Below are 25,516 nucleotides of genomic sequence, written 5' to 3'. Positions count from 1 at the left end.
TTGCTGTACAGCTGTAGAAGTGTGAACATCTATTTCTAAATGGTTATGATTTTATTTTTTTTTTGTTTGGTTTTCTTTTAAATAAATCCTTGACAAAATGCATCCTTGTTTTTATTTCACCCATTGTGATTGGAGGATGACTTGAAGAGAAGGCAAGGGGATGCTAGCAGTGATGAATCAGGGCTGTTGTTATCTGGCTAAATACAGCTGATCATTTTATTACTCTAATTAATTATCTTCTTATCTTTCTGCATGGGCTTTTCTAAAGAAGCAGGCTTCTTATTCCAAATTTGATGCATTCTTGGATGTAGACTCCACGACCAGAAATTCCAAATCGTTTGAAAATCTTCTACATGTGAAATTATGCTTCCCTAAGCATGACTCATGCTCTACCTTAGATGGGTATTTGTTCTACTTGGCTTAGGTGCAGTTTATACTTCATCTGTAAAAATATCACATGTGGTTTGTGGTTGGTTTTCTTTTTGTTTGTTTTGTTTTTTGTTTAAACCAAACACTTAGAATAGCTGGTTACAGCTCAGTAACAGCTGTTGAGGGCGCAATTCAGCATCTCCCATTGCAGCAACTCAGTTTCAGTGTCAGTGACTGTCCGTTTCTTCTGACTGTGTACTTGATAGTCTTTTCTCTGCAGTCCTGATGCAGGAGTATATAAATACCTAATTTATAGCTAATATAAATTCGAGTGAAAGTGACTTACTGTGCATCTGTTCAGAACAAGTTTGAATATCTTGGGCTTTATCTTAGCACCCTGGACTTATGGCAGGCAACAAAACCATCTGTGGAATGACTGAAGGTTTTGAAGTGGGATCTTTGTGAGCCATGGAGGTCAGTTGGAGGCCCTTCTAACAATGGGTCCCAGGGGATAAGGACAACTTCCTTCTGCAGGATGCCAGCTTGAGTGAGGATGAAACTTCTGCTCCACTTGTGCTATTCAGCTCTTTATCTGAGAGAAGATCAATTTTATTTTCACAGCTGTGTAACTATGCATCACCTTGTATTTAACTTATAGCCCAGAAGTCTGGCCTCAATATATTCAGTGTAATGTATGTGTTTAAAAGAAAGGCATTGTCACAAAAAAATCTACTCACTAAGAAAACTTAATTTAACAAAAGATCAATGACACTTTAACTAGATGATAGTATTCCTGTACAGGCATGTTTACAAAGCACGTATATAAATGTTAATATAGCTGGTAATAAAGCTAAAATAATGAAGTAAATTTATGCCTGAAGAAAGAATTGTGGGATCTGCTATGGAATGTACCATGGCTGGAAATGTTCTTACAAGTGGAATAAAGCTGTTATAGGTGCATTCGGGTGGGGAAGGATGGGGCCCACCCCATTCTCTCAGGCCTAGGATTGTGTGACCAGCTGTGAAAGCACAAGTGATGAGTGCATGGAGTGAAGTATGAATACTGTTCAGACTGCAGTGACTGAAAGCAGGATGCCCTCAGCCTCAACATCCAGATATGCTCTGTGTGATTGGCTTAATCTTGCAGACAATGACCTGTAATTGCCTTTCAGCCTTCCTGGAGCAGGCTGGAACTGTCACAACCGAGTTTTAGGCAGTAAAATTCCTGTCACTGGGCTGCAGTCTGAGAACAACATTCTTTTAAGTTGGGGAAGCTATATCTGAGATCATACAAAGCATCCTCAGCAAGTTTTTTACTTGTTTAGCTGCTGTGAAATAGAATAGCTTGTTACCAAGTGCAGGGAAAAGAAGACAGACCTTCTTTTGTAAATAATATTTTACTTCTGTCACAAATATTTCTTCAGTTTTGTTTCAGAGTACCCTGAAATAATTGCAGAAAACAGCATTGCTGACTTTTTTTTCTCCTGTTTACAGTTGTGAACAAGTCCTGATCCTGTATGTTACAGGAAGGTCAAATGGAAGGCTGCTTATAGTGCTGGATAAACTGGCAACCTAATTTGAGCTGTTCATTTTGAACTGGTTTATTTAAATTGCTACCTGTAAATTATCTTGTTTCCGTGCACATAGATGTGCCGACTGATTATTCTAAGTGGGTGATGCTCAAGTAATAGATCACCACTTGGATCAGCTGAAGAAAAATTGAGCCTGCAGCATCACTGGAATCAGTTCTGAACTTTTTTTTTTTTTTTTTTTTTTTTTTTTTTTTTTTTTTTTTTAAAGAAAAAACCTCTATGGTTGATTATGTACGTAATGTTAATTGTCATTTTGCTGTGCTCAGGCATAACTGATGCATGACATAATCTGGATACATTAGCTGAGAATCATTAAATTCACATGGAAAGAAATGCATTTGTCACATGTATTTAGTTTCCTATGCTTAATGCATAACATCCAACTCGACAACTCCTGCACTTGGTGAGTTTAAGCCTCTTAAATTTGCCATGTAAGGTGGTTAAGCTACTGGTTTTAACTTCTAACGACCTCACACTTTTTCCATGTCCTGGCCTAGCTCTAGAGAAGTATTCCAGGTGCAGGAAGTAGGGCAAGGAGAAAGGTGAAGAGAGATGGAGCTGCATGAACAAATTCACAGCAGATGTAAGCTCTGGTTCAAGCAGTCTGTTGTGTCTCCAGGCAAATCTACTAAGATCTGTCTGCACAAGGGAGCCAGACCAATGCATCACAACATTTACTGGAAGCTCTAATTATTCCAAACACTGTATACCAGAATTGTATGAACGAAATGTAAGAAGAGATGACAGGCTTTTCAAAATGAACTGGTGGGCACCACAGGCAGAAAAAGCAAATTTATATTCAGTTTTCAGGAATAGTACTAAATTTTTGAGTAGATTGGTGCTAGATGGGACATTGTGTGAGTGGGAATATTATCATTCATGATGAAAGCAAAATGTGGAGTGTGAAAGTTTAATGCTGCTTTGAGTCAATCTAAATGAGCTGTACTTCAGAGTGGATGTTTTGGGAAGCACAAAGATGAAGTCAGCCTTTTCTGGATGCTATTTAGAGCCTGGCGTGTGGCTCTCATTTGTCCTGCTTTCAAAATCTTCGAAAATGTAATGGTGCTGAATGGAGTGAAACATAAAAGAGAGATATGAGAATCTTTTAAATCCAAGTAATTCAATAACTTTTGGGATACTTTATGCAAGAGAAAATTACTTGAAATGTGATTTGTAAGCTTCCTAAATAAACTGGCATACTATTTTGAGAGAATATTCATACAGTTTATCAAAATGAAGAGACAGAATACAAGATCAGGTGCTTAAGAAACATTATGTCATGCTGTACTCTGTCTTGACTTTCGTCATCCTACAAAAGTATGATAACCACTCAGCTTATTAAGTGAGCTATTCTTAAAATCTTGTCTCCAGGGTTTGCAAATGATACTGGAATGTTACAGGAGGTCCTACTTGCTTTGTCACTGTTTTATTTTATAGTTTGGTTGCTAATTTGAACTAGTATAGTAATACCTAATTGGTATTGCATGGTAATACCTAATTGGTATTGTAAAATCATGGAGAACTGAGAACAGTCTTTCAATCATCTCACTCTGGGAACAATGTAGAAATGGTTTCAGCAACAACTGTCTTGTGGTTCTCCAGATTAGTTCAAGTTTTCCATTCTGAAAGATCATTCCAACGAGGGGCATCAGGGGGCTGGTGACTCCTTGTGTCCAGGGATAACAGCCCTGGAACAGCGATCGCAGGACCGTGGGTTCCAACTGCCTCCCTGATTGCAGCTGGAACAAGCAGTTGACTTTTTTTTTTTTTTTTTTTTTAATACAGAATGGAAGTCTGGAAAACTACAATTACTGCTTATGTAACTTCTCCTAAAGTAATGCTTTCAACTGCCATCAGTAATGCCAGGAATTGTCTTTATGTTTCATGTAAAATGACCGTGTGAGCTTTGTTATGAGAGCAGGTTTGTGATGTGGTCTCAAAAATGAACATATGCATTTCCTATGGAAGAAGTGTTAGAATTCTCTCTACTTCAGTAACCATTCACAGTAATTTTTTTCACATTCTTCTTCCAGCTCTTCACTTCTGAAACACATTTAGTTTTTTCACCTTTTCACAATGAAATGTATGGAACAAAAGAATTCATTTTTAAGTGTTGTGTTGACCCTGTGTGTTACTGTGTATAGGGCATAGATATTCTTCTAGAAATAAAAGTGAATTATGAAGATGCTTTAGACTCAGCAGAGTTTTTCTGTGGTCAAGATGACAAAACTTCACATATACTTTCAATTACAAGAGCCTTTGAAATACAACTTTGTCAGAAGTATGTTATGGCATAGATTTTTATGCAGTCTCTATTTTGTAATAGAAAGAAAATGTACTTGGATGAGGTTTGTCAGATGTTTTAACCTAAAAGTGTTGCTTGCTGAAAAAAGTGTAGAAAATAATCAGTGGAAGATGAATATTGAGCACAGGTAAGCAAAAAATATATAGGTCAGCCTGAATAAAGTGGGCATGACTGCTGTCTGTTAAGAAAACAACATTCAATATTATATTAATATGCTCTTTATACTCCCTATTTTACTACTTGAAACATAATTTAAAAAATATATTTCAGCTCCTTCCTTTAGGAAATTGCTTCTTTATTTTCATGTTCAAATATTTATTAAGTACATTATACAAAAACTTGTGGAAAAGTGTCAGGATGCACTTTATGCTGCACTACTCATAATTAAGCACAGGTTTCACTTATTTTTGTGCTGTAAGCCATGATGATTAGAAAAGCCAATAGCAACTGCCAGCATTTTAGAAGCAAACACAAAAAGGATTAGAGTTTGGGAAGAGAATATGGAGAGATAGGAGGTGAAGAACAGTGCTAGTGGCACCTTTCTACACTGAGGAGGTTTAAGGGGAGTCTGCCTTGTTTGTAAACACTTCTGTTCATTGCTTTTCCTTATAGTCTGTAATTAAAATCCTAGTTGTTCAGCCATAGTTCAAGTATAACCAACTTAAAAAATGCTGTGAAGCAACCATGACGCTAGTCTGCATTATACAAATCTTCACATTTGCTGTCTCTGTATCCTGGTTAGTGGCTGGAACTGAAGTGAAAAAAATGGCAATGGTCATTAGAAGTAATAAATGTGGATTGTTTAGCTGTAGCACCCTTTCACTAAGCTCACATCAAATTCCTTGTAAGTTATTCATTCTTTCATGTTGCTGAGGCATCCTAATTAAAAACTCCAATCTTTTACACCTCTGAAAATGCTTGAGAATGGGATTGTAGCTGAAATTTTTTGTGAGTGGAATTTCCTTCATTTTTAATTAAATTCAAATGGGATGGCAGTAGGTTGCAGCAGCCTGATTCTAAATGTAAGATTAGGGGCACAGTGTCTTTTCCAGATCTGTCTGAATCAGTTGAAAATGATACTGCTTCCAGTTTCTCATTGCTGCCTACAGGCTGCTGATTACCATACCTGTGTTTCAGCCAAATGAGCAAAGTATGTGCAGTACCCACTGTGACGATTGACTCTACACTGACGTTCATTATGGAAGGCTCCTATGATTTAATTTGTTTGTTAACTAATATTTATTTTTTTCTAAAGGGGAAGTTGCTTATCTCCAGAAAAAGGATAGTAACAAATTGTTTGGGGGCAAGAATATCTTAAGCTGACTTGGTCTTTTTCATAGTGTGTATGAATTTAAATTTTAAGATATCAGAGGGGGAGCACTGAGCTACTGTTGAGAGCTATGAAAGTTCTCAGCAGAGGTATATTAACTGGTAGCATTGTTGCTCGAGGGATGTCATATTCTACATGGAGATACTATGCTGTAGTTGAACGGTATAAAAAAGCTTGGTGCATTAGAACTCCATAGATCTTCCTGCTGGATTGTCTGTAATAACATTAAATTATTCACAAATTTCTTTTTTTTAATTGAAGCTTCTCTTTTTGATCAGTCTCCTAACTTGCTCTTAGATTTTGTTCTGTTGTAGCTTTGTGCAAGTACTGACATGAAAGCACTTGCTGAAATGAACTTGTATTCTCCCCTGGCATGGCTTCTGCTTCTAAAGCTTTGGGTTCACTTTCTTCTTTATCAAGTTTAAAAGTTCTCCTACCAGCTCTGTTTGACTAGAGTTTTTAAAGTAATCCTAGGAAGATTCAGGTCTATCTTCAGCAGCAGTGAACTGGAGGATGAGGTAGCAGTGGTTGCAGGGGCTTATATTGTTTTAGCCGGGGAAAAGATAAATTTTATGGTCCCTTTCTTGAGTTTGATGTAGCCTTTTAGCCTAGTTGGAGACCTTCATCTCTTGCCTGCATCATTTCCTGCTGACTCAGCTGTTGCAATTGATTCTTTCCCCTCGTTTTCTTTGGGCACAAAACACTGCACGTAATCATGTATCTCACATCTCCCTCTAGGTCTCTTTCAGTTCATCTTTATTCTATGCCACAAGGATAGTATTGCAGAAAACCTGATCTGTGGAGCCTCTTTCCTGGCTCCCACCGTCAAGGTGTTTGTTACGGTCATGTATATGAATGACCAACTGTATAATAATGACTCATATATTAAGACAAACAGTGATATACATGTCTTCCAAGAGAATGATTCAGTCAGCAGCTGCTTCTCACTGTTCTTGTATCTGCATATGTGTACATGACGTGTTTCCAAGCAAAAGGACAGTCACAGGCATCGTTCAATCTGTCCTGGAAGAGCTCCATCCCAAGCCTTAATATATTTAATTTTCATTTAAAAGAAACACATTTCTGTGTATGCTTTATACTGGCTTTTTTTTTCTTTTTTTTCATCAAAAGGTCAGAGTTAACGAGCTCTTCCTTCTTGGCATTAACAGCATCAATCCTTGCACTTGTAGAACTAATTATCCTCAGTATACCTTCTAAATGTTAATTGTTTCTTGCAACACTTCTCTAAAGTGTCAAAGTTTGTTCACAAATTGCTGTGTTCAGAAGCACGATGTAGAAAAGTGGCCCTCAACATAAAATGTTAGAGAAGGTGAACACTGATGCACTTACCAAGCCTGTTCTTTTGTCAAAATACTGAACACCTTTGATGTTTCAAGCAACCTTAATATGAAAGACAGTCTGTAAAGACCTAATTTTTACATAGGCTTTAGAAGAAAGCTGTAGCTCTCTCTGCAGCAATTTGTAAAATTATGCAAAGTTGATCAGGAAACCTGACTTTTCTGTAGTCCACAGTCATTACACTTGGTAAAGTGTGCATACAAACGTGTCTTTATCTGGACAAGAACTGAGTCTTGTTGCCATGGTCATTAAAGTTAATGAGATTAAATTTTTGAGCTAATAGGCCTACTTAGAAAAGAAAAACACTAAGGGTTCTCAAAATGAAGTGTTGTTTCCCTTGCAATTTCTTTCGCTTAGAAATTGTGATGTACACTAAACGTGTGTGACAGCATCATGGGAAATAAACAGGTATCTGCAAGGGAGAAATACTAAAAGCTTTTTTAGAAAGTATGTGATGCTGAAGTATGAAAATTTAAACACCACATCAAACAACAGAGGAGGCATGTTAGGCTCTTCTACTCATTAAGGAAAACATCTAACTTTCTGCATAAGATTAGAGGATCTCTGGGTTGTGTTTGTTGTTCATACATGCAATGTGACATCTTCCTGCAGGCCTCTGTTAGAATAGTTCTTGGGCCGCAAAAGCTCTTCTTCCAGTAATCCTAATTGCTATTCTACATGAAACCACGGGTGACTGGAGTTTGCTTTTCCAAAGCTAAACCAACTAAGTCAGCTGGCTTAATAAAACATATTACATGATGTCAGCCTTGGTAGATTTATGCATCTGACAGCATTATGTAGCTTATCAGGTCATAAAGAGACAGTCTGGTGCAGAATTATATGGATGCCGTCAGTGATTTCACAGAAAGTAATGTATTCTTCCTGATGTAGAGACAGCATTGTCTTAAGATAGTGAGTTACTACATGCTGGCAGACTGACAAGAAGGCTCTGACTTCCAGAACACTGTGCCTATCAGAACTGAATCTAAGAAAACAGTGTGTATTTCAGTAACATTTTATTAACAATGAGTGTTGAGTTTTGTATTTTGTTTTTGAATAAGCCTGGAGAAGTAGTGGAATATCTTTGTTTCGGTGAGCAAAGCAAAGTTTTAAATACCAACAGTAGATAACAGTAAAATGAGAGGCATCCATGCTTGTGCCAAAGCTCTGATGGTGTTTCCTCTCATAGCAGCCCTGAGACCATTAGCAGGTGATCTTTTCCAAAGGTTTAGTACAGACTGTGAAATGTTATTGAATGCCTGCTCTTTTTCTTACTGAAAACAGAAAGCTTTTTTCTCGCTCCCATTCCCTCATCATCCTTTGTCTTTGGGTTCCTGAAACCTTCTCTGCATGAATAGCATTTCCATCGTGAAGTCTCGCTGCTTCTCTATTACTTGAGGTTGACAGCCCTCCCAGCGCTCATTAGCACTGCTCTGTGCAGTGTGTGTGTGCTCGCAGCATAGCGTTTGATCACGGCTCAGTAGCTTTTACTTTCCTGACAGGAAGACTGTGGACCTGTCTGTTCCAGCATTACAAAGTGGCTCCTGCGGTCCCCAGGCTTGTGGCATCTTGGTCATGTGTGAGAGTTGTACGTGGAGCTGGAAGGGGGCACGTGGAACCCCATTCCTTCTGGCAACCTGTGCAAAGGAGCACAGAGCTGCCAGCCTGGCTCTGGGCAAGAATCCCTCCAAAACGGGCTGGGGAAGATGAGGAATTAATTACTTAGGACGTGGCTGTGAGCTAGGTCAGTTGTATTTGCAAATGCAGGCACATTCTCGACTGTGATTAGAAGCTGGGTTGAAAAGGTGGTATGGCAGCTAACCAATTAACATAATAATGCTGCCATTGCTAATACATATTTAGCGTAACTCATCACAAAGATTTTTTTATCATATCTGTCTAGAATATATATACAATAAGTTTCACACAAATGCAATCTCTCACATCTCCTTAGGGAGAGGGGCAACAGTGTCAAGATTAGATGTTTAAAATTAATTATGTCACAAGCAGTATTAAAGTCAATTTCAACAGTAGATATGATGGAAAGGTGATATTTTTACTTATACTTACATTTTAGGATGCATATTAACCTATTTCTAAATTTAAGGTCTTTCTAATACCAGGTACTGAATTATTTGCCCCCAGGGTTATTGAAAATGCAGATACTTGCTTTCCTTTGGGAAAGTCTGACTAGACCTGACATTGAAGCATGTTCTTCTTGGTGTCTTACCTGGGATACATGGTAGTGGATTGTTTCCAGGTGGTTGAGTTTGGGGTTTTTTGACGATTTTGTTGCTGTTGTTTTTATTTGTTTTCTTTATGCCTGGAACATGCAGGATGTGCTTTCACTAGGTGATGAATATTATACATGAAAAGTAATCCAATGTTAAATGTAGTATGTTTGTTCTTTGTCTGGTTTTCTCCTTTTCCCACCCTGTGTCTCTTCTGATTACACAAGTAGGACGATTTTGTTTGAACTAAATTTTCCTCTCTTGGGCCATTGAGTTAGTATGATTTAATTACTTACTACAGTAGCCTCCTTAAGGAAGTAAGCAAGATGGAACTAACTGTTCCTTTGCATCACAGAATACCTCAGAAGATAGTATGTATCTATGGCCAGTGAAAGTGTCTGCTCAAGTGCTGTGATTTGTATGGTGTGTAGGACTGCATGTAACTGAGGGAGGGTCTCAAAAGCTTCCTGTTACTGCTACTTCACTTGTTTAAACTGTTGCTTTCAAAGATAGTTTTAGTAACTTCTTTCTTTCTAACTACTTTATATGTGCAAGTTTTCTTTCTCTAAAGGAGATAGCCTTATATATATATATCTAAATATATCTATATCTATATATATTTGTATGCTGTCCCTTTCAACAGTATGAATGTTACAGTACTTCAGGAATAGCAAATACCTTCCTAAAAAAGACATTTGCAGTATAGCTGTACATGGTTTATCTGTTGCCTATATATAATTCTTTTTGTTTTTGAGCCAAATGGGATTGTTGGATAGATTAAAGCTGACAATTTGAAGTATGACAGAGAAAGCCATGAAAACGTTACTTGAAAAGATTATTGCTTTCTTTATCCAAGTGGACATGAGTGAATGTAACCTAATAATTTAATAATAGATACAGAGCAAAGGTTTCAGTGTGGATTCTTTTTTGATTCAATGGAAGTCACTGTGTTGCTTTCAGCTCTGACTTAGATTGCTGTCTTGCACTTGCTGTGTCTACATGACTTTCATCAGACTTTCTGTTGTTCTTGTTCTTCTATCCACAAAATCTCTACTGTCTACAGTGATAGCATGAGATGTACTTTTGATGTTGATTAAGCTCTGAAACAGCTGTCTTTTTCTTCTAAAGCCATAACAAAAATAATTGCATAATGTTAATTTAGTACTGCAGATTTCCAGAATTTTCTAAATTTTTGCCTTTCTTCTTTTGTGAGACATGGGATTTTGTTGTAAGCTTATTGCTTTGAGAATTGCTGGAAGTGAGTTATGATGCTGAGAAGTCATTTTGAACCAGTGCAAGTTAGGACAGCATAGGACAGTACATTTATATTTTTCAAGTCTTTCTGTTGTACATACGTCTACAATTGCCTTAATGGATTTTGAACGATAAGTCTCCTAGAAACAGATAATAAGTTCAGGAAAGTGCTGTTTATGGGTTTAAGATACAGTAGCTATAAATAATATTTGACTCTCTCTTTTCTTAGTTCTTTAAAGTGCACCTGCTGAGGTCATTTGCTGCAGCAGTCTTGGCCTACTTTTGCTGCAGTTGACTCAGTAGAGAAGAATTAGGCCAATACTTAGCACTTGTGAAAATTCCTGTCCTAAATGTATTTGAATTTGCCTCAGCCTTGCACTTCTGATTTGTCTCTTTGGAACAGAACAAAGTGCTATATGCTTCAGAGGATAGGTGGGAACAAGCATCATTAGTTCCAATGTCATTTTGTGGCATGGGGAGGAGCAGAAAGCAGTGAACCTGAAGTAAATGGATCGTAATGACCTCGAACCATGAGAGTCTGCTGCAATTTTAGCTTAGTTTGCATAATCCTGATTGTTATGCCTGCTTTAAAGTCTTAATTGCTCGTGTACCTTTGTAGACTTCAGTTCTCCAGGTAATGTAAAATATGAGTCATCCTAGAAAGGCTCAGTCATTGCTACTGGCAGACAGAATATGAGAGTCTATTTGGGATGCAGGATCAGTTTTTTTACACCTTTCTGGAAGCACTGAGTTGGTTATTGTTGAAGGGCAGCCATGTCTTCTTTTTTTCTTTCTGAGCTGGAAGGGAATTTCAAAAAGGAACACAAAACAGTTGCTGGAGGACACAGCAGTTTTGACAGATGGATTGGGGTCATGTTCAGTATTCATATATAATTTCATGTTCAGATTTGGAATTCCCGAGGTAACAATTTAAATTAGTGTGAAACATTAATAAAATATTAATAAGACTTTGGACAAATGGCACACATCATTCTTGCCGTCTTTTGGGCCAGTAAAAAAAACAAAAACAAAAAAAACAAAAAAACAAGCCTTTGTCCATGTAGTAAATTAATTTAAAGGAATACAAGAAAATTGGAAAGCCCTATTTTGGAAGTAGACTCTCGAAATACTTTGGGCATTCTCTGTCAGATTTATCCTACCTGTCTCCCACCCTTTGCATCGGGACCCCGGGTTAGGCAGCTGAGTCAACTCATTTGAATTCTGGAAACGTGCCCCTCTCTTGTTGATTACAAAAAGACAAATGACTTTGCCAAAGGAGATCTGAAGTGCTTGGCTGAGTGCCCAAAGTCTGTGTCTAGACCATATCAATGTTAGTGAGCAGAGCAGTGCAATAAAAGTGGGCCTTTTCAAGTGAGTCATTTGTGGTGAGCTGGCACACATTGGCACTGAGATAGGACTGGTCAGGATGAGCTTGAGTCTGGTGCCGTGGACAAAGTGCTGTGATCACTGGATGCATTCCTGGAGCACATCTGCTGTCCTTTCTCCAAAAGGAATCTGGTGTCCATACTCTAAGACTGTCCTAAGTTTAACCCAAAATATGATCAGAGGTGGTAATGAGGAGGTTTGCAGAATAAGCGTTCTTCCAATCTGTTCTGAAATGCAAATGTAGCCACGCTTTTTTCTTTTTTTTTAGATTCTACAGAAAAGAAATGATTATAGAAATGTTCTAAACCCACCTGGATACCTACCTGTGCAACCTGGTCAAGGAAGCCTGCTTTGGCAGGGGGATTGAACTAGATGATCTTTAGAGGTCCCATCCATCCCCTACAATTCTGTGATTCTGTGATTCTTCTGATTATGTTTTTGTATTAACACTGGTGAGACCTCCGTTTTATTTTTCCATTATCTTCAGCTTTGAGGGTGTAACAACCACTTTGGAGTGTTCAGATGGACAAAGGGGATCTTGTAATCTAGCTTATCTGGGCATATGCTCATGAGGTACTGATGACAAGAAGTGCGTTTTGCTACGATTTAGAGCCTGTTTCTTTTCATCAATTGTGCCAATCTCTGCCAAAATGTCATGTAGTGAACAATGAATAACAGGTGCTATATTGATTACCTTAGTCATTTTAGACATGGAACAGTGAAGAGGACCATGTTAGCATCTGGATGAGTAGTGAACACTAGTTAAACTCTTGCTGTGTGGCAATTTTGAGGGAATATTTGAACTATGAGTTTACAGAAAGCTTTTTTACGTTCCTATCGTGAGTGTTTGATCTCTACTCATAAATAGAGATATTCCATTAAACTGTTTTACTAAATGCACTTTGAAACTAATTAATAAAGTTATGCTTTATGTTTTCTCAACGGCTTAAACCTTTTAGGAGAATTAGTCCTTGGTGAAATGTCACACAGAAATTTATCTTTCAGATGGGAAAAGTCCATACCTTCTCCAAGGCACAAGCTTCTAATCTCAGCAGTAATTTCAGTACAAAACTTGTGCGCAAGGCCTAAATCAGGTCTTGTTATCACATCACTGCGCAGTTCTGTTTCTTTTAGGTTCTTGCATCATGATCACTGGCTTTGTGAAACAGCCTTAGCAGAGCTTGCTTTCTCATTTGATTCTTGGAAACTGGAGATTATTTCTACAGTACTAGAGGTCACACTTCAAGTCTGGAGAAGGGAAGGCTCAGGGGAGACCATATAGCAGTCTATAACTACCTGAAAGGAGGTTGTGGTGAGGTGGGTGTCAGCCTCTTCTCACAGGTAGCAGACATAGGATGAGAGGTAATGACCTTAAGTTGTACTGGTGGGGGAGGGTTCAGTTTAGATATAGAAAAAATTTCTTCTCAGGAAAAGCAGTGCTGCAGTGGCACAGGCTGCCCAGGGAGGAGGTGAAGTCACTGTCACTGGAGGTGTTCAGGAACCATGCAGATGTGGCACTAAGGTACATGGTTAGTGGGCATGGTTGGGTGGGTTGACAGTTAGACTAAATGATCATACTGGTCTTTTCCAACCTTTATGATTCTATGGTTTGTTACTTTGCATAGATCTACTCTAGGGGTAATTGAATATTGCTAAATAGATAAAATAAATGCTGAGAGACCAGCTAAAAAGAGAGTAACCTGGCTGAACTGTCACAGCAAGCTGTATTGCAGAAGAGGCAGTGTAGGCTGAAAAATGTCTTTGTTCAGAAGTTGGACACCACAGACTACAACACTTAGGAGCATGGTCAACTCCAACATAGTGTTGTTGCTGTCTTAAATGCAGCACCAGTTTGTCATGGTTTTTTTGCTTGTTTGTTCTTAAGACAAACTAGAATTTTTAAAACAAAATATTTTGCTAGAGGTCTTCAAATACTACTTCTCTCTGAATAGGAGTTTGTGACCCTTCAAGAAAAAAAGAATGGATAACTCAACAACCAGTGAGCTTAGTTCAGGGCTTTTCTCACAGTGCAAGCAAGGAGGTGGGTTGTGAAGTAATGCCTCCCTGTTTTGGAAATTAATTTTTTCTTACCTGTGGAAGTGTCTTACGTTCCTCAGTGATGGTTTTGCACTGTTTCTCCTGTGTGAATTCCTTGCCCAAGACAATAAAATCTGAAGTGAGAGACAATTCATAAAGCTCCTCCACCACCCCAAGTTTTGTAAAGCATTACCCTTTTGTTATGTCCTCTGTTCCATTTTAAAAAAGTGCTGTTACCATGACAACTCTTGCCCACACTGGAAATCCATTATTAGGAGTTTCTGGCTTGGGTTTTGTTTGCACATGCTGCAAACAGCACTGTTGTTAAACAGACTGCTGGTTGTTCTTCCAGTCACTGAGTTAGGTGGGTGATGTGACAATAGCTACAACTTTTTGATTGCAGGTAAGAGTAGTCATGAACAGCTGTGCATAGCTCTCTACTTCTGTGTATTGCTTGCATTGTATGTTAGTTTTTCTTTACAATCTGAAGCCATGCTTACTTGTTTAAATTATCAAATAACTTGGAAAAATGTTTGTTTTTTTTTTTAATTAACATCCTTTTTGTGAGACATTTCATTAGATGCTTTCTCCTCATTTCAATAATGTTTTGATCTTTTTTTTGTATATTTGGTGTATTCTGTGTCTTTATTAGACTTCTTTTTGTCATTGGATTATGAATTTAAGTCTTAAAAATGATGTTTGATGCTGCACTTTGTCTTCTGCATAAATACTAAGTAATTCTTGCTAGTCCTGTTAGATAATAGAAAATTTATCGTGAAGTAATTTTTCTGTTAATTTCTAGTAGTGTATAGTAATGTTGTCAGCTTGCATTACCAAAGGCTATATTATGATTTCATGATTTGTTCTATGGGACGGCAGTAAAAGATTGTATTGTATAAATTTGGCATTTTGTTTTTTTCTTTTTCATTTTAGGAATTTCTATGGGATGCAGATCATGCTACTGGAATGCACTTGGGTAAAGGATGTGTTCTGCATTTCTCTCAGGAGTCTTCCAATACATTTGCTTAATTACCTTTTAATGACATTCTAAGTGAGCTGATGTGAAATAAATGACCTTGAATCATGAGTGAAGAAAAAAACTTTGGTGTATCCCAGAAAATGTTGTCTCCTTCAAGAAGCACTAGCAGCTGCTCCTCTAAGCAGGGAAGTCGACAGGTAATGCAACCAAACTGAACTCATTTACAAGATTGGCTGTTACTTTTGCTTCTGAATATTGGTGAATTTTTTAAATTCTGTTTTCCTATTTCTTGTTTTATTTGATCACTTCTTTGGTTTCTCTGTTTTTTGTGTGTGGTCTTTTTTGTTTTTTAAAGTTCCGTAGTAGCATCTTGCTTTTAGTGAAATGCACTGAACCTGTTTTACAAATACTACTTTTAAAATAGTGTATATAACCTACCTGAATAGCAGGCTCTTGTCAAACTGGAATGCTAACAGTAAATCTTTGTAATGAAGTATTACTGCTGTGGAGGCTTGATCCTGAAATCCCAAGTCCTCCCTGCAAGATAACATTTCTGTGGTAGAATATTGGGTAACAGCTCTGCTTATTTCAAGTTTTCAGGGAAAGGTTTGCATGAAAGAGAATGCATTTTTCCAAAACTTGACATTGAAAATGTTCATGTGAGTGCCTGTATGCTGGTTGTTGTAGTAGAAACATAGTTAAGAAAATACATATTTGTATAACATAATGCATCTAGATGCCTGATTCTGTATGAAAAATGAAGCCATAAATTATCTTCTGCAAAAGTGATCATTTATGCTATTCTTTCAGCCTTATAGTGAAAAGCTGATTGTAAGCATTTGTGCTTGAGAAGTGAGACTGCTGAAGACAGCAGCTTTTGCATGTGGGCAACAATTATTGGCCTGTAGCACTGCTGAAAATCAAGCTTAAATACACTCAAACCATGCTTGCAAAATGATGAGAAATACACCCAACGTACATAAACTTTTATTTGTTCAGATGCTACTTTAGTGGAGCTCTTGGAGCTGCTTCAGGTTGAAATGTTAATTGGAATTGAGCATCCAAATCCCCTTACAGCTTTGGAGAATGCAGCAGCATGTTGAAAGAGCACCTGCTTTTCTGGGCCTTCTGACCCTACACCTACAGTCTGCAATTCTTGCATTTTAAATTGCTATGCTTGTAAGAATTGCTGTGCTCTTCTCATACACTAAGCAAGTAAATCCTTGCTTTCATGACACTTTTTCCTTCAACATTATTTTTTATATCCTCAGTATGAGATTACCTTTAAAGGCATAATTTAAAACATTTGGTATTGTTTGTTCCAACAGCTCCAGTCAATCATGTGCTATCACATAGTATTTAAATAATAAGATTTGTATGAGTGTGTCTAAATCCCTTGGTGCATTACAAAGCCAGTACAATCACTGTACTTATGCAGGAGCAATTTATACAAGAAAATCACTTACTGCCATTTAACGTGTTAGAATCTGTAGAAAAGCTGAGGCTTTTGATGCTATTGTTGGTGGATCCCATTTCTTACCCATTTTGTTCTCACCTGTACCCTTTGGAGGAAAGGAATAAATCAGTAAGGTTTAATATCATCTTGTCTGTCCCCAGTTTTTTGAACCATGATCATCTGTACAAAAATGCAAGGTATGCATGGAATGACAGAATGCATACCTGACAGGTGTGGCAGATAGAATTTACTGTTTTATTTGTATTCCAGGTGCATCTGTGTTCCTTGTCAGGCAGATGGCTAAGTTGCTTCATGCACCTATCAGGTCTAACTGAATGAAGGTGTAAAGTAGGTTGTTTCCCAGTCTATTTTGAAGGTAGTACAGTTCATCTTTCTTCATACCAGGCATGGTGATAAATATCTCCACTTTGATTAAAGTTTCACTATTACAATTTTTATGGTCAGTCACTGCAGTACCAAGTAAGTAACTGGATTCTTTTGCATCTAGGCAACCTAAACGAGTCCAATGACTTGTCTATGTTTTCAGGAAGTGTTAACGATAAGCCAGCTTGCATGAGTTGGGGCAGCTCATGGGACTTGTATGCTGAGAAATAATAGCTGAGCAAGGCTAAAATTTTTGCTTGCTTGCTTTTCATATATACCCTGACAATTTAGAAATATTTGTTTTTAGAAATAACATGAAATTTTTAGTGTCTTTATGATTTCTCTTTTTTAATAAAGACTTCTTTGTTTGTATGGAAGTCTTTAATACTTATCTACCCCTTTTCTTATTAAATATAATAATTTCCAACCTCATCCTATGGCTTTGTTTGCATCTGCTGAAGTGATTGTGAGGTCTTAAAATAGTCTAAAATGCTAAAACAAACAAACAAATCTAAATTACAGTTTTTTTCAGGATTGTCAGTGTTGTATGGGAATTGTTAAATCACAGCCTGAAACAGTGATTGAGCACCTGGTGAAAGGGCACAGCCAGCCCTGGGAGCACAGGTGAAAGCAATTCATCTGTGCAACCAGAAGGCCTGGAATCTGGCTCCACCCCTCCTTAAGCCTCATGTAAGGGCTGGTTGCCATAAGGCAGGGATCTCTTCCAGGAGATCCCTCCTTGTGGAGAATTCAGTGAGCCCTGATCCTTGGGATGGGTAAGCAAACCTTTCTTTAACTGGATTGTGGCTATCATCCTTTTTTGGGTAATTCAGTACTGGTTATCTTCCCTTGTGTTTCTCTATACAGGCTTATGTGTGTAGCAGTGTATTGTTGTTCCTTATTTTATTCTCTGATGTTTTTTTATATCTTTCATGTGACTTTTTTTTTTTTTTACATTGAAGTAGTCATGCAGCTTACAGAACAAACTGCTTTGCTGAGGAAAGCAAAGATTTAAATAACCTGTACAGTATGCACTCTGGATGTTTACTTGAAAATAACTTATGTGGGTCTTTTTTCCCATATGATTTTAAAATTCATTTGTTAATTAGAATTTGCTTTGATAGAAGGTTTCAGTGAAAGTTTTGATGAATGTTAATCTCTGCTGCATGAAGAAAGATGGTCCTTTAGGTCTAACAAAATCAATCCACTGCAATACTTACTAGCCTGGACTCACTAGTGCTTTGAGAGAGACTCTAGTCTTGCAATTTATTAAGACTTGCACCTTCTTAAAGGGACCTTCTCTTTACTAGTGTAGATTGTAATATAATAACATGGAATTGCCGGAATCTTTCCATGACAGTGTAGAGTTCAGTTGTTTTCAGTCTCTTCTCTCCTTTCTCGCAGAGGAGTTCTTGTCACGTTTCATTGAATACTATTGTTTGTATCATTAATTGCTCCATTTTCTTCTCAGCTTCTTGTACTAGTACAAGTTGGAGCTTTGTCGACTGTCCATAATATCCACCTTCTAGTAGGTGTTGTCAACCAGGTGCCTAACAAGACTGGGATGAATAAGGTTGCCAACTGAGAGTTACTTGTGCTTCTCCTCTGCATGTTAGTTTAAATAGAAGCAGAGGGGTACTATGTAGAAAACAGCAGCAATCTGAAGTTCTATAGAACTTCTAAAGTATCTCCTGTATGAAATATAAAAAGTATCACATGTACAACATATAGGCTTTGGTTTTTTTTTTCCAAAGCCCTATTAGAAGAACAGTATGATACTGTTAACTCCTGTATTAACAGTGTTTTGAAAGTTTAAGTAATTTTGCCATGTGCTCTGTGGAATGTGGAGTGAATAGATGATTTTCATTTTCTTTCCTTTATCTACCAGTTTGATGGAAGGCTTTGTCAAACCTCTGTGTTCCTTTCAAGCACCGTCAAAGCTAGGCTCATTACTTGCAAGTTAATGACAGATCTGCCTGGGTGCTTTTTTCTGTGCTGCTGATTTGACGTGGACATGGTAGTTCTTTTAATCTAGTTAAGTGAAAGTGAACCCTAGAAAAATCAGGAGGGCTCCTTTTCGTTTGTTTTTTTTTTTTTTTTTCCCCATAGTAGTGGGATCTAAGCTTCCCCTAGTCCTAAAACCCATTGAAAGTACACTGGCATCGAGCAGTAAGCAACGTGAGATTGGGATGTGAAACCACGGATGTGTAAGGCTGTCCCTGGGGTCCCTGTGGTTGCTAAAATGTAGTTATTGCTCCTCACAGAGCGACATGCGTCAGCATTGTGGAGCATAAATGGAGACCTGTGATAACTGTGGCTGCTGTGTGTTGATTGAAACAGACCTGCAGGACTTTGAGAGGCCTGCTCCTGCCTTTTGCTAAACTTGGTGTCCCTTTTCTGTCAGATGCAATGCATTTGCAGCGTGACCTGAAGATGCTAACAGTTAACGCTGTTCCACTCTGTGCACCTCACCTTGAAGCCTCATAATAGGTTAGAGGCTGCTGCCACGTCCTCTCTGCCTTTCTCCGTCAGTCACAAGAGGGCCTGTCTTCTACCAAGTTGCAGCTCAGACTGTTTTGTGAACAAGGAAAACTGGTATTGGTCATTACATTTGAACTGACCTACGTGCAAAAGAAGATATGTTGTGATAATAATTTCTAAGTCTAATATGCTAATGAACTTTTTAAATAAATACAGTAGGGAAAAGCCTTATGAGAGGAGAGCTGCTTAAAAATACTCCGTGTTCTAAAAAAGAAAATGGAGTAATTTCTGCCAATTTTATGAACCGTAACAAATGCTTTAGTTGCAGCTGATGCCAGCCCTTATCCTCCACAAAGCAAGCTTCTATTTTTGGCACTTTAAAATATTCGGTACAACTGACTGCATTTTATACTGAAAGAGAGTCTGGCACTGTCATCTCTTTCATTTGGGAAGCAGTAAGTGCAAGCATCAGTCTGAGAGCCGTTCAGATTTGTTACTTCATTCTTTCTCCTGAAATAATTCACCTTGAGGAGCTGTATGTATGCAATATTGCAGAAAACAAGAAGGCTTTTATTAAATATAGAAAATGACTGCAGTTACCTAATAGCAGACTTATCTCTAGAGACTGAAGTGTATGCGTGTTTGTTTTTTTTTCCTTATCCATAGGAACCCTTCAACTATAGTGTGAATTCCTCTGCTGATCTAAAATGAGCATCTTTGAACCTGTGCTATGTAACAATAGTGCTTCCTCCCACAACCTTGAGTGAAGTGTCTGCCTCAGGCGGCAAATGCAGAGTTGATCATTTTGTGCACATACTGGTCCATAATAATGCAAAATCTTTGGTAGGGTTGTAATCTTTAAACATTACTAGTCTGGAACTGGGCATTGTTAATGCAATTCAGCTGTTGTTTTGTTTTTGTTTTTTCATTTCAGGAGGAGGTGGGTGTTGCAAAGCAGTAATGTTTTGTGGGTATTTGCCCTCAATTTAGCATGATGGTTTTGGGGTATCTTTTCCAGTTCTCTATGTGTGGTAAGAATCAATAAAATAAACCATAATCTGAATGCTTCCAGTACCTTTCAGGAAATCCTGTATTTCCAATTTGCTCCTCAGATATTTCAGACAGATGAGAACAGATGATAACCAACCAGTTTGATTAATCTCTCTTCATTTTAGAGTAAGCAGTTGTTTGTTTTTTTGTGGTTTTTTTTTTTTTTTTTTTTTTTGCTTCTGCAGCAGCTGATGCTTTTTACTCATTAAATGTGGTGTCAAATATCTTGAATTAAATACTGAAGAAAATCCTGGTAGGGTTTAGAATCTGAACAGATCTTAAAAAAAAAAAAAAAAAAAAAGTCACAGTGCAATGTTTTGGAAGCTGTGGGAGTCAGAGGCTCAGATGGGAAAGGTTCTAGCCAGAAGGTGCCAACAGAACCAAATGCTTGCTGTTATTGCGGTGTTGAGTCTAGTAGTTATCCAGTGGTTTTCCAAGCTGTTCTCTGAAATATTCATTGCATTTCCTTGGTTAATAAAGTTGATTAAATAGTTCTGTGCTTTTAAAAGTTCTGAACCTATATCCAGTTCATTTTATGAACTTTTAATGTAAAGTTTGCAATTGAATTGTGAGGTTCCCAGATTAACAGAAATGTGAGTAGGAGCCTTGCCATCACCTGAGATTTGGCCAGCTGTTGGTCCTAGTCAAAGGGTGCTCCTACTTCTGCTTTTCTTTCTGTTTTCACACTTTTTCATTGTAAAGGCGCTTTTTGACCAGCTTGCTGACTAGTAGAAACAGTGAGAAATGCGGATTTTGTTCAGGAACAGGGGAAACCTCTTATACCTGGACTGCAGAAGCTGCCCAAAGTAAACCTTATTTGAAATACAGGCCAGGAATATGCACTATATTTAAAAGTTTTACCCAAACTATTGACACAGCATGTATTCCAGGTGGGAGTACTACAGCTCTGCTATTTCTCAGCTGCCTTCTTTGTCTTTACCTCATACGCCCAATGTAGAATGGATCTAATTTCAGCAGTCTCTTTTTTTCCCAAATTTATCCCTATTAAAAAAGTGAATCTGGATTCTTGCTTTTTTGACTGTGCTCAAATTTGTTTTTGTTTCCTACAAGTAGACTGCTCTGTTAACAATATGCTGTGTTTAATCTTAAGCAAAGACTTTGAGAACTGGATCCAAAGTTCAAGAAATGTGATTCATTAGGCAGAACAATAAGAATACTGAAAAGGTCATACTGCTTGCTTGTCTTGACTGCTATCAGGTTGGTTTTCAATGGAAAAAATTGTTTGTATACTGCAGTGTAATATATTTTGAATAATATTTTGAAATAACTTGTTTGGTAATCATGTAATACAATTTTTAAACTCTTCTGGCTAATTTCAAGAAGGAAAAAACAGCCGTGAACATGAAGTTATTCTTAATGTTCAAAATGTTCCTATTAGTTCTTAATTAGAAACATCTTTCACTTGTTCCATCAGGTTTCATTACTTTTTAACATTTACCTCTTTTCAAGTCCCCAGTTTGAAAAGTCTCATGTCAGTATTAGTTCTTTATTGGCTCATTTACAGAACATATTTCCCAAGGAGGGGTGATTTTATCCACCTGTGGATAGGGAGTAGCAGTAAGTTCAGTAGTTACTGACTTAATATAAATTGTAGCATTACTCTGTACTTGATATTTTAAGAGGCTGCTCAGGCATCATAGACTCCTAATGCTAGTAATTATAAAAGTGTTAATTAAATAATCTTCAACTAGAAAAAGAATTCCAAACTCACTGTAGAAAGCATTTGATGGCCAAGCCTTTCCATTTATGGTAAAAGAGTTGGTGGAATATCATTTCTTTTTTGCTTTCGAGGTTGAAAGGCTCTGTCAAAAAAGAAAAAAAAACACCTTAATTGTGGAAGCTTATAGCTGCCTTTGCACTTCAATAGCTGTCAAGCTGCAGCAAACTGTCACTACAAGGGCACAAGCTGGCTCTGCTTCATTCTCTGATGGCTTCACCCCACAAAAGGCTCACCCTGGTGTCTTGCAGCAGAGTGTGCACTGCTGTGGTTCGTGATGAGCTGATATGCTGGCAACAGCCCAGGGAGCCTTCTGCCTGCCTTCAGCACATTAACTCCTTGTGTCTGAGTAGCTTCTCTCTTCCCTGACCTGATGAGAATAATTCGTCCCTAAGCAGGGGAGAATCCATGATTATTCAGACTCCGATGTGAATCCCAAATAGACAAAAATGAATAAAGAATATGGAGCATAACTTCTTGTTTTCCTAGGAAAAATAGTAATTCTATATAGAAATTTATATTTCTATAGAAATATATATTTCTATATATAGTAGACATGAAATCATGATATTTAAGTAGCTGTCAAAATATTCTAGATTGGAGGAATTAAAGAAGCATAAAATGCATGCTATAATAACTTCATTTAGCGTGACTGCAGTTTTAACTTACCTTCAGGTGGCAGGTCTGGAGAAGAGGGGGCTTGGGGAGATCTTCTTGCTCTCTACAGCTACCAAAAGGGAGGTTGTGATGAGATGGGAGCCAGCTGCTTCTCCTGTGTAACTAGTGGTAGGACTAGAGGAAATGGTCTCAAGTTGTGCTGGGGAGATTTGGATTGGTTGTTAGCAATACACTATTTCTCTGAAGGAGTGGTCAGATGCTGGAGCAAGGTGCCCAGTGAGGTGGTACAGTCACCAACCCCAGAGGTGTTTATATGTTGTACTGGGGGACATTATTTAGTGGGAGATATTGATGGTAGGTGAACAGTTGATCTTGGATGTCTTTTCCAACCTCGGTGATTCTGTGGTTCTGTGATAACTATGTGATCTGTAGAGTGTTGAATGGTGAGAGCTGGTCAACCCCATTTCTGATGCTTGCATTCTTTTCTGTAGGATTGGCAGAGTGAACACAAGTCAGAGAAACTGACCAGCTTTGTAGTTTGTTCCATAAAATGCAGTGCAAGGAAGATAATAGCAAAATAGTGGAGTGCTGCCAGTAACATCTTGGAATAAGAGGTTGTGTTGATTAAGCTGTTTAATGTATGTCTTTTTGAAGATGATTTGCCATTTTGTCTTTTCACTCTGGTAACAGGCATACATAACCTGATGTAACTTCTGTTGTTTTGTTTGTTTCTTTATTTTTTGGCTGAATGTGAATGATCCTGGAGATGGGAGCACATCTAATGCCTTTGTTAATTTTTGTTTTAAAGTTTTTGAGTCAGTAAAATCTGGGAAGGGGAAAAGAGAATACTTCATTTTAGCTTAAATGAAAATGACTACAAATACTCGTGTAGTATTCTGTTTTCACCTAAGGATTTCACAGTGCTCTTTCATATTGTTAAATTCTACAGATTACAGCTTTCCTCTTTTTCATGTACACACACACATATATATATATATATATATATATATATATATATATAGCAATGATACAAGCACATGAAATTTTCTGACAGTTTTTACTAATTATGGATCTGTGAAATCCCATGATAGCTGGTGATAAGTCATTCATGAGGTTTCTGACCAGAAATCTTGAAATTTGTGTTATGTGGTCATTAGCTGTTTTTCAACAAAAAAGAATTGTAAAAAATGCTCTCTCTTTTCTGCTGGGTGGTTGCAGAATATTTCATACAAGACTTGCTGATGGCAAGAGACTCTTTTAACTGGAGATGTACACTATTAAACTGGGGGAATATTTTTCTTATACTCTCCTCACCATGTTCCTCATAATATTTCAGATAAATAGGTTCTTAGCTTTTTGTTTCTTTTTTATTTTTCTAAGAAGGCTGCAGTTCATAAGAAAATACAGATCCTTGAGCTATCTAGTGTAGACAAAAATGTGCTATAGTCTTCAGAGTCTTTTATTTCTTTTTCATAATATGCAAATACATCTTTTTTAGTATAGGCTGTTTCTACACGTGACAGCAGAAATCTTTTTATGGTAAATTGTGACCAGGCTGTGTGTATAGGTATGTACAGGTAAATCATAGGATGACTTACGTTGGAGGGAACCTTAAAGATCACCTACTTCCAACCCCCTCCTGCCTGTGGGTAGGGTTGCCACCCACTAAATCAGACTGTCCAGGGCCCCACCCAGCCTGGCTCTTTTATCATCTTCCTCTGAACCCACTGCAGCAGCTCCCCTTATTTCCTGTGCTGGGGACCCCAGGCCTGCACACAGTACTCTAGACAGGACCTTGCAAGGGCAGAGCAGATTGGAACAATCAATTCCCTCTCTCCACTAACCCTAACCCTTTTGATGCAGCACAGAATACAGTTGGTCTTCCTGTCTACAAGAGCACACTGCTGGCTCATGTCCAGCTTTTTGTTCCAGAACCTCCAAGTCTTTCTCTGCAGGATTCCTCTCAATGAATTCTTCTCCAGGTCTGTATGTGTCTGGGATAGCCCTGGCCTGAGCACAACCCTTTCTCTTGGCCTTGTGAAACCTGTTAAGTTCACATGGACCTACTTTTCAAGCCTATTCAGATCCTTCTGGAGGTTCTCTTCCTTTTGTTGTATCAACTGTACTGCTCACAGGAGCATGCTGCTGGTTCTTGGTCAACCTATGCCATCAGAACACCCAGATTCTTCTCCACGGAGCTCCTTTCTAGCAAATCAGCCTTTAAACCTGTACTGATGCGTGCAATTATTCCTCCTCAATGTAGGATTCCATATTTGCCCTTTTTGAACCTCATAAGTCTCCATCTAACTCTCCAACCCATCCAGGCCTTGCTGAATGACAGCACAGCTTTCTGGTGTGTCAGCCACTTCTGCCTTTGCATCATTGGCAAACTTGCTGAGGGTGCTCTCTATCCTTTCATCCAGGTCATTGATGCTGTGTGTACTTCTTCACAGTGTAACTTTTATTCAGAATTTTTCAGTCTTTTAATTTCTTATCTAATAGAAAAATGTTGATAGTAGATGACTTTATTTAATAAGCCTTTTCTATTTTATCATCACATGTTTATTTTACTGGACTTTTTACTCATCTTGGATCTGTCTTAGCAGTTATGTTAGTTGGAAGAAACAAGATCTAGATTTGTATTTTCTGTTTAAGCAGGACAGCTGGGAAATTGTAGAAGGACTCCGGGGAGCAATGAATTGTACCCAGGAACCACAGAAACAGGAAGGCTGCTTGCTGAAAAAAAGAAAATGGCCTTTGAAGGGCTGGCACAAGGTAATAAAGGAACATCTGTATGAAAGCCTGGTGCCATGTAAATGTGACATACTGAATGTGTTGTTACTGGGAAAAAAAAAAACAAAAAAAACCCAAAAAAACTAAGGACAGGGAAAGATGTTCTCTGAATAAATGTGCGGGTGTGTTTCAGTGGTATTTTTTTGGTTTTGTT

At 37.9% G+C, this 25,516-nt stretch overlaps 1 protein-coding gene across 14 annotated transcripts in view; it reads left to right on the top strand.

The window, feature by feature from the left end:
• Positions 1-25,516, top strand: part of OSBPL3 (oxysterol binding protein like 3) — an 88,200-nt gene that overhangs the window by 25,186 nt on the left and 37,498 nt on the right. For 4 of the 14 annotated variants that reach the window (XM_052693544.1, XM_052693533.1, XM_052693540.1 and 1 more), the window contains 2 exons: positions 14,797-15,039; positions 25,225-25,344. In XM_052693544.1, the coding sequence (XP_052549504.1) occupies positions 14,947-15,039; positions 25,225-25,344 (213 nt within the window). In that variant the 5' untranslated portion in view covers positions 14,797-14,946. Of the gene's footprint in view, positions 1-12,094; positions 12,279-12,960; positions 13,144-13,261; positions 13,349-13,849; positions 13,868-14,796; positions 15,040-17,341; positions 17,459-25,224; positions 25,345-25,516 lie in introns of those variants that run through there. The other 10 variants (XM_052693545.1, XM_052693543.1, XM_052693537.1 and 7 more) reach the window with 9 other exon arrangements.

Source organism: Tympanuchus pallidicinctus, unplaced genomic scaffold (genome assembly GCF_026119805.1).
Source record: "Tympanuchus pallidicinctus isolate F22 unplaced genomic scaffold, pur_lepc_1.0 scaffold3, whole genome shotgun sequence".
NCBI lineage: Eukaryota > Metazoa > Chordata > Aves > Galliformes > Phasianidae > Tympanuchus > Tympanuchus pallidicinctus.
Note: the sequence above shows the minus strand (reverse complement) of the source record. Positions and strands in the feature narration are given on the sequence as shown.